This window comes from Silene latifolia, chromosome X (assembly GCF_048544455.1).
Source record: "Silene latifolia isolate original U9 population chromosome X, ASM4854445v1, whole genome shotgun sequence".
In the NCBI taxonomy this organism is placed as follows: domain Eukaryota; kingdom Viridiplantae; phylum Streptophyta; class Magnoliopsida; order Caryophyllales; family Caryophyllaceae; genus Silene; species Silene latifolia.
The window spans coordinates 325,751,846-325,761,878 of NC_133537.1; the positions used below are offsets into that span (position 1 = coordinate 325,751,846).

The window sequence follows — 10,033 nt, forward strand, 5'->3', positions numbered from 1 at the left end:
CACAAGGGTTTCTTACAAGTTTAAAGACCCAAGGTCTAGATTGAAGACTAGACATGTGCTTGGTAGAGTTCATGCTATGAGAGATGACATAAAAATAAGGGAAATCGCAATTCGAAAGATTGAGCACATGGACACATGATGTGTTAAATTTTATTGCATTAACAAGTGTTAACACACTTGTAAGACATATAGTAGTAATATGGTATTGACTACTCAAGTGAAATGTCTACATTTATCGTTTGAGTTATTATTAAATCATCTTGTACTTTGTTACATCCAAACGGGTTGTAGAGACAATATTGAACCCCGTTAAAGTGAACCCGGATTAACATGGTATTCGCCCATAGTCACTTGTATGGGGTGACGTCTCGAAGTGACTAGAGTGTGATGCGATTGATGGCAAGTTCAAGTGCCATAGAGTCATATAAGATGACTAGTCGATCACATAGGCAGACTGTTGGGAACACTTTATCGGGCCTATGACCGCTTATAGAGTTCTGGAAAATTTATATAGCCTGGTCGTGGCAAGAACTACTATAGTATTCTAATGAGTCGATTCTTTTGACTAAAGACTATTCGCCCAAGGTGGCACAATTTCAGAGTAACTTTGATTTATGTTCCTACGACCTTCGTAAATGGGGTTAAAGGGCTTATTTTGGGTTATGATGAGCTGTGGCTAGTCGAAGGGAATAGTGCGATAGGAATTGTCCACCCCTTTGTCAGGGTTAAAACAATATCTCAGGGCCACTCGAGGAGTAATAAACTGGAAATGCGTGGCCACGCTCGGAAGGTATCTATGGTAGATAACTCCGGTCAATCAGTTATTCTCCAAATCAAGGAAACCACTCTCGATGTGATCACTTGCAAGTACAACCTGAAAGACACCTTGCATTGAGTGGGAGATAGTAATAGGACAAGAGAATTGGTGACGCACACTTGTCGAGGACAAGTGGGAGATTGTTGGAATTTGTGTCCCCGACAATAATGCGATCACAATTGTAGATCATGATGATCACATATTTAAATCTCATATTTAAGAATACAAGAGGTAAAGTAATATTTTACAGTCAATTGGTCCACACATATCGGTAATAATTGGCTGACTAGAGTTTGACATTACTGTCGTGCGACGGTGGTGATCAGTTGATATCCTGAGGTCATACCTATAGGGTAATACTCTTAATTTATTATTTAATTAATCGTATGCCGATACGAGTTAATTAAATTGCTTAAAATTGACAGATGATTTGTGAGTAAAATTAACGTGTCTCATTATAATTCGATTAAATTAGATACGGTCTAAGTAATCAAATTGTTTTATTACTTATATTATATTATTGTTTAGGAAACGATTGAAACAGGTTGAATGATTTATTATAAATACAGTCGTTGTAATTTATAATTCGATAAACCATTTTGGTACAAGTAATCAGGAATTACTAGTTAAATTTTGTATGTGACATATTTTATTAATATGTTGATTTTTAATATGTGAAAAATACACTATAGTGTAACATGTCATGTAACATGTGACACATGACAAAATTGACAAATGACAAAATAAAATGGACCTTCCATTTTATGTGTGTACCGAAAAATGGAGGGAGGATTAGAGTTTATATTGTGTTATTTATTTTAAATGGAGACACAATGATAACAACCCTACTTATTGCCATGCACACCTTGTCTTATCTTTAGAAGAACAAAGAGCATGCATTGGCCTCATTTTACTCCCCCCCCCCCAACAATTTTTTGCACTAAAAAGGGACCAATGGTTTTTCTCTTATTATTCAACCTATCTTACTATATGTTTTTCTAGTGTTGGAAAAATAACAACTCTCTACATTTTGTGAAATATTTTAGAGAAAGAAAACTCATAAAATCCTCCTCTCTTGACCGAATTACAAGAGAACAAAATCTCCATTTTGTGTTATTTTTAAGCTTGTTTTAATTAATACTAGTCATATATTAATTAAAACATTTAAGGGTATTCCTTGGGTATAATTCCTTAGGAGAGATTCTAAACTTGAATCTTGTTCTTCCACATTTGGAAAGCTCAAGAACTAGTAAGGAGGTGAACTTACTAGTGCCGATATTGCCAAATATCCAATGTAAGAATCGATTTTCTTCCTATACTTTGTAATTGTTTTGCATGCATAAGATCCGATTTAATTTTATGACTAAATTAAATTATCATACTATGAATATGTAAACATATGAGAATAATGAATCCTAACAGTTTCTTGGGTTTAGCTGGGTATTATCGACGGTTCGTGAAAGATTTCTCCAAGATTGCTAAACCTATGACAGCTTTGATGAGGAAAGAGAACAGGTTTCGTTGGGATGAGAGTTGTGAGACGGCGTTCCAAACATTAAGGAGCGTTTGACCACAACTCCAATCTTAGCATTGCCTGAAGGGAGTGAGAACTTTGAGGTATATACGGATGCTTCAAAGAATGGGTTGGGTTGTGTGTTGATGCAGAATGGTAAAGTGATTGCCTATGCTTCTAGGCAATTGAAGCCTTATGAGGAGAGTTATCCTATACATGATCTGGAGTTGGGTGCAGTTGTGTTTGCTCTTAAGATTTGGAGACATTACCTATATGGGGCGACCTTTAAGTTATTTTCAGATCACAAGAGTCTCAAGTACATCTTCACTCAAAAGGAGTTGAACATGAGAGAGAGGAGGTGGATGGAGTTGATTGGCGATTATGACATGTATATTATCTACCATGAAGGGAAAGCCAATGTAGTTGCAGATGCTTTGAGTAGGAAGAGTGTGCATTCTTTGTGCACAGCTATATCTTTAATGAGATTGAGAGACGAGGTTGGGAAGTTCGGGATACATATGATACAGAAAGGGGATGCCATGAGAGATTTGACAGTGCAGCCTGATCTTTATGATGATATTCGCGGTAAACAGGTGTTGGATCCCAAGATAGTAGAGTGGATAACTGGAGTAGAGAAAGGGACAGTGTGTAGATTCTCTATTCATACAGATGGTAGTCCGAGGTTTGATGGGAGGTGGTGTGTCCCTGATGATGAGGAGCTGAAAAAGATGATCATGACAGAGGCTCATTGCACACCATATTCGGTACATCCAGGTGGTGACAAGCTATACAAGGATTTGAAGAAGACTTTCTGGTGGCCTGGGATGAAGAAAGAAACAGCTGAGTTTGTGGCCCGTTGTTTGACATGTCAGAGAGTAAAAGGAGAACAACGACAACCACAAGGTAAGATTCAATCCCTTGAGGTACCTGAGTGGAAGTGGGAGTCCATTTCTATGGATTTCATCGTGGGCTTACCGATGAGTCAACAGGGAAACAACATGATATGGGTTATTGTGGATCGACTGACCAAGTCAGCTCATTTTGTGCCAATGAAAGATACATGGACTAAGACACAATTAGCTGTGGCTTATCGGAAGAATGTGCTGAGATTGTATGGGGTGTCTAAAGATATAGTATTTGAAAGAGATTCGAGAGTTATCTCGCGGTTTTGGAAAGAGTTGCAGGAGTCTTTGGGAACTACATTGAAGCTGAGTACATCATTTTATCCTGCGATAGATGGTCAGACAGAGAGGACAATCAAGACTCTAGAGAATATGTTACGAGCTTATGTGTTGGATTTTGGTGGTAGCTGGGAACAGAGGTTAGATTTGATTGAGTTTTCTTACAACAATAGCTATCACACTAGTATTGGCATGGCGCCATTTGAGGCTTTATATAGGAGGAGATGTAGGAGTCCGATTTGTTGGGACGACAGTGCTGAGGCTGTGGTTTTAGGACTAGAGATGGTACATGAGATGGTATAGCAGATTAAGCTGATCAGAGAGAGGATGAGAGCGGCCCAGGACCGACAAAAGAGTTATGCAGATTTACATCGGCGGGATATAGAATTTCAGGTTGGGGACAAGGTTCTTTTGAAAGTGTCTCCTATGCGTGGGGCCATGAGATTTGGTAAGAAAGGCAAGCTGAGCCAGAAGTTTATAGGACTATACGAGATTTTAGACCGTGTTGGAGAGGTTGCTTATCGGTTGGCTTTACCCTCTGCTTTGGATAGGGTATATAATGTGTTTCATGTGTCTCAGCTGTGGAAATATGTTAGTGATCCGTCACATGTGTTAGAGGTGGAGAACATAGAGCTAGATGAGTCCTTGTCCTATCTTGAGGCGCCTAAACAGATCCTTGACCGGAAGGTTAGAAAGACTAGACATGGTGAGACAGTCTTACTTAAGATTCTTTGGTCTAATCATGAGGTTGAGGAAGCTACATGGGAGGCGGAGGAGGCTATGAGAGAGTGCTACCCGTTTCTTTTTGATCAGGTATGTATGGTTACGGGGACGTAACCTTGTTTCTTTTAGGGGAATAGGAGATGGTCGCGAAGAGTTTTTGCATCTTTTTGTGTTGATTTTGATATAGTTACTAGTTGTTTGAGTCGGGTTGAGTTTGGTTTGGTAAGTATGTGTTGGAGTTTTATGTTGAGTTTTGTTTTTGGTTGTTGTGTCGGGAGTGTGTTAGTGTGTTTTTATTTTGTTGTGGTTTGAACTTCGGGGACAAAGTTCTTTTTAAGGAGGGAAGACTGTAATACTACGGTTTTATGAGTCTCTAGGTACTCTATCGAGTGGGGCTTACTCTGTCGAGTAAGTATGTTTTGAGTTACAAAACAGTAGTCTGCCTGTAGGGTACTCGATCGAGTAGCCTTGGCACTCGATCGAGTAAGTGGCACTCGATCGAGTATGTTACTTACTCGATCGAGTAAGTCGGTTATCGGGTAATGTTTGACGGGTTTTGTTAATAATGCGGGATTAATATATAAAATACTCCGTTATATTTTCTAAAAAGTTTTTAAAAACCTAATTCACAAAGAGAAAGATTGCAACTACGTTGTTTGATTCATTCGCATTATTGGCAAATCCCGGAGCTAGAGGAGTCGGTTTCAATTGTTCTTGATATCATTGTGATCCTTGCGTCAAGGGTAAGTCCTACATACCGTTTTTACAGCGTTTGGTTGAGGTTGGTTAAACCCTAATTTTGGGATTGGGAGTTTTTTATGAATATGTTGTATTAGTAGTGATTGTATGATTATGTGTATAGGCGGAGAGTTCGTAGAAGAGAGATTTTGAGACAGCTGCTAGATCGTCTGCTTTTGTGTTTGCATTCCAAGTAGGGTTTCCCTACTCAGTATTAATTACATGATATGGTTGGTGATTTTGTGATGATTGTAGTTAAAGTATAATATTGGTATTGTGACGGTTGTTTAATATTATCATTATTGTTGTTGTATATGTCTGTGATCTTCGGGGCGCGTCCCTGGCTGAGTGGAGTCACTTGCGGGAGTGGCTTCACGCCCTTGATTCGCCTTTTGTGGAACCCGCCACAGAAGGGATGTGCACATTAATGAACATGTGTTTATCGCTCGATGGAGATGAGTCGGGATTTGGTGGGTACGGCTGCGGTCCCCCACTGGCGGTGTGGAGTACCTGTTGCGATGGGTACTCTGACAGGGCTACACATTTTAGTGTGTAGTCAGTTATGAGGAGATTTATTATGGGGTTTGGGGTTTGATGTGACGATTGAGCTGTTTGACTTCTGTCTTTTGTTATTTATGTTGTGTAATTAGTACTGACCCCGTTTATTGTTTTAAAAACTGTGGTGATCCATTCGGGGATGGTGAGCAGTTATTGAGCAGGTTTGATTTGAGGCATTTGGGCTAGCTGGGATGAGTCAAGAAGAGCAGTTTAGAGTCTTCCGCTGTCATACTTTAGTTGCTTGAGACATTTGGTTTTTGAGAACATGTATCGTAATTTTAACAGTTTTGGTGTTGGATATGTAACCGCTTTAAACCGTATTGCTATTTAAATTATGTTTCTTTATTGTCATTTTATTATCATTGCCTCGGGTAACCGAGATGGTGACGTTTCTATACCTGAGTGGTCCTGGTAAGGCACTTGGAGTATGGGGGTGTCACAAAGTGGTATCAGAGCGACGATCCTGAAACCTGTAACCAATGAATCTAATGAACATAGGGAGTCAAATTAAAATGAACCCGGGGTAGAAGTTGTAGGAGCTAATGCAAAGGCTTGGGAGACGTCCTAAAGTCGCGAACTCGCCCTACAATTTTGAACCGGTCACATGGGGTACGTGTCAGGGTCGTATGTGTTGTCTTTTGGTTTGTATGTGTACATAGTAGCATGTGGTGTGAATAGATGGAGGTGTGGAGTAGAAGTTGAAAGATATGTGATTTGTATATCGAATTTGATGAAATGTTGGTTGTTTGTAATGTGGCATATTAGTGGTGTGAATAAATCGTTTTGTTGATTTTATAACGAGTTGCGTGCATGCGTAGTTCTTGTTATTTTATTGAAATTATAGAAATTGTATATTATGTTGGAAAAGTGAGATGAACATTCGGGTAGTGTATACGAGTCTGCATGACTCGATCGAGTGGGGGGCACTCGATCGAGTAGGTGAGGTGCTCGATCGAGTGGGTGTAAGACGGGGCTAAATCATCCTAAATTAGGACGGGGCTAAATCATCCTAAATTAGGACGATATCAATAAGGTGTTTGTGAGAATGCTTGAATGAGAATTTAGGAATTTGAACTATCTTTTCTACTTGTTGAGTGACTAGTACCTAGGAATTACATGATAAAATTGGTGGTTGGGTTAATTAAGTGAGGATTTAATCAATCTCAACTTAGGGGTTAGTCTCACATCGAGAGATTAGGTCTTTCCTTTGCTTACACTCTTGGGTTTTGTCGCTCTATGTGTATTTCCCTCTTTATCTATATAAGTGAACCCGAACATCCTAGTTTTCTTAGTTATTGTCTTTCATCGTTCTAAGTATTCATTCAACTTTCTATCGTTCTAGTTTTAATTCCCTTAGTTAGTTTTAAATCAACTCACTTTCTTAATTTGAGTTAAACTAGTGTCTAGACAAGCAATCCTAGATCCATAATAACCGTCCCTTAGGTTCGACCCTCACATCTTCAACGATCATTCGTTATACTTGCGAGGTTACAAATACAAAATTTGTTTATATCATGTTTTTGGCGCCGTTGCCAGGGACGGCTATATTGGATATGATTATTTGTTTTCATCTAGGCCTAGTTCTTTTACTTGTTGTTAGTTTTCTCCCTTTTGTCCTAGTCAATCTTTCCTGGCAAGAAGACGACAAGCTCTATCGGCAATACAAAGATCTCCACCTTTTGTTAACCCACCAAACACCTAAGGTTCCACAATTGATCATCCAAATACACCACTCTCTTCTTCCACCCTATCACTTCTCTACATCCCACCACGTCCTTCACCAAACAGCTCTCCAATGAGCTCTCCCCAAAACTCACCAACACATTCACAATACTCCATCCATACCAACGACACCGAATCTCCACGACATAACCTAGTAAACGACGATATGGCGGATCAACCTATGGGTTACTATAATAGGTTGGACCCCAACCGGGCTTGTTCGGCCATCAACTATGGAGCCCTTGCTCCCAACACTTTTGAGCTCCAACACCATGTGATAAATTACATGCAACAAGATGTGTACCATGGGATGAAAAGTGAAGATGCCCATCAACATCTCACTACATTCAAAGAGAAAGCGAGTCCTATCAAGCATAATGGTGTAACCGAAGAGCAAATGCTTCTAATGCTTTTCCCTATCACTTTGAAGGACAATACCAAGAAGTGGTTGAATTCTCATGAGCCAGGTACATTTACCACTTGGGAGGCCTTATCTAAGGCTTTCATCAACAAATTTTATCCACCATCTAAAACCGCAAGAATTCACCATGATATTCAAACCTCAAACAAAGACCCATGGAAACTCTAAGTGAAGCTTGGGAATGTATTAGGGACATCCTTTAATTTTATCCACATCATGGTATCTCAAAATGGATGACCACCCAAACCTTTTTCCAAACTCTTGAACAAAGGTTTCGGGATATGATCGTGGCGGCATCCGGCGGTAATTTCGATAATATGAACAATGCTCAAATCATGGAAATGATCCAAAATATATCCGAGATGGAGAGTAGCTATGCTAGGGATGTGGAATACAAGATTGAGGGGACTTCTAAGATAGAAGCCGAGTACAAGGCTAAGTTGGACTACTTGACCAAGACGTTTGATGAGTTCAAGATGGAAAAGAAGCAAGGGGAATTACGACAAGTTCAAGAGGTCGGGCCTAGTCACGCTAAGATATACTATGTCAAAGAGCCTAGGTATCCTCCTAGGCATTATCCTCCACAAATGAATTGTGACTATTGTGGCGGTGTGGGGCATACAAGTGAGTATTGCTCATCAATTCCACAAGATGACCAACAAAAGTGCTTTGTTCTTCAAGGGCAAGGTGCGCCAAGGGTCTCTTATCAACGCCATGAGACTTTCTATCGTGCCTTTCCCAACCAAGATCCAAAACTTTCTTATGCGGGGCAACCATTGGACCCCAAGTATCAACAACCACAATACATGCATCCACCAAAGCCCGATCATTCAAGGAAATATAACCAAAACCAAGGTTAAGTCTCCAATTTCCAGGGTCAACGTCAACATGACAATCCCAATTACATTCTACCACATCAATGAGACAACTACCGCAACCAACAACAAAACCCTCCATTCCAACAAGGGTATCAACAACAACAAGACCCACCGTTTCAACAACCTTCCAACCAACAACAAGGGTACCAACAACAAAACTCTTACCCACCTCCACAAAACCAATAACAATACATTGAACCACCAAACCCTAACTCCTCTCTTGATAAATTGCTAAGAGAAATGAATGCGAAGGCCGAGAGAAGAGAGGCTCAAGTGGACCAACAATTGGAAAACTTGAAGACCGAGCTCTCCAATGTCCAAGCTCATCAAAGGACATTTGACTCATAGATGGCCAATCAAAGCCCCTCTTCCTCATTAATAGTCCCACATTCATTACCTCCTCAAGGTTCTCATCCTAGAGATGGACCACCAGCACACCAACAAGCTCATACGGTGTCCTTGAGGAGTGAGAAAGAATTAGAAGATCCTTACAAAGTTGATGAACCTAAAAGGAAGAGGGATGCAATGAAGGGAGGGGATGAGAGTCCATCCCTCTCACCCACAAGTAGAGTTGACAAAACTAAGAAGGGGAAGGTGGGTGAACAACTTGAGGATGTTGAAAACTTTGTCTTGGAGAAAATAGTGGTTGAAAGCGACCAAGGTAAAAGAAAGGAATCACAAGAAGTGGACATCACCAAGCAATCTTCCACTCTCGAAAAGATCTACAACCCTCCAATATCGTTTCCTAATATAAGTGGAGTAATGAATGAGGAGAAGAAATTCTCTAAATTCTTGGATATGTTAAAAAAAAACTTGAAGTTTCATTACCTTACACCGAGGTAGTGACACAAATGTCACTCTACACTAAATTCTTGAAGGATGTTTTGACAAAGAAGAGGAGCATTGGAGGAGATGGTCTAGTGGCTCTTAGGGGGCAATGTAGCACGGTCTTACTCAATCCTATGCCGGTAAAGCTACAAGATCCGAGTAGCTTCTCTATTCCATGCATGGTGGGTAATGTGAGTATCAAGATGGCACTTTGTGATCTTGGTGCTAGTGTTAGCATACTTACGCTCCCTATTGCAAGGAAGGTTGGTTTGCATGATATGATACCTACTTTTATGACTTTGCAACTAGCCAATAGGTCGGTACAAAGACCAATGAGTGTAATTGAAGATGTTCCAGTTAAAGCGGGCAATTTCTATATCCCGACGGACTTTGTGGTTCTAGACATACCGGGAGACCAAAAAAATCCCATTATCCTTGGGAGGCCCTTCTTGGCAACTAGGGATGTCAACATAAGTGTTAAGGAAGGGAAGCTCACTTTCAAAGTGGTAGGAAATGTGGTAGAATTTTCATTGACCGGGGGTAATGTCACAACCAATGTTTGAGAGCGTCTACTCGGTCGACATACTAGAAGATGAGATTGAAGACGCAAAGGATAAATGCTTGGGGGAGCATTTAGAAGAAGACAATGAGGCC

At 40.2% G+C, this 10,033-nt stretch overlaps 1 protein-coding gene across 1 annotated transcript; it reads left to right on the forward strand.

Annotated features, from left to right (window-relative positions):
- Positions 1–7,418: 7,418 nt before the first annotated feature.
- LOC141620763 (uncharacterized) lies at positions 7,419–7,841 on the forward strand. The gene has a single exon (XM_074437551.1). It carries the CDS (start codon positions 7,419–7,421, stop codon positions 7,839–7,841), a length of 423 nt encoding a protein of 140 aa, XP_074293652.1.
- The last annotated feature ends 2,192 nt before the right edge of the window (positions 7,842–10,033 follow it).

Bases quoted from the DNA above. Each gene is read 5' to 3' on its own strand.
- LOC141620763 (XM_074437551.1), top strand. From the start codon at position 7,419: ATGGCGGATCAACCTATGGGTTACTATAATAGGTTGGACCCCAACCGG.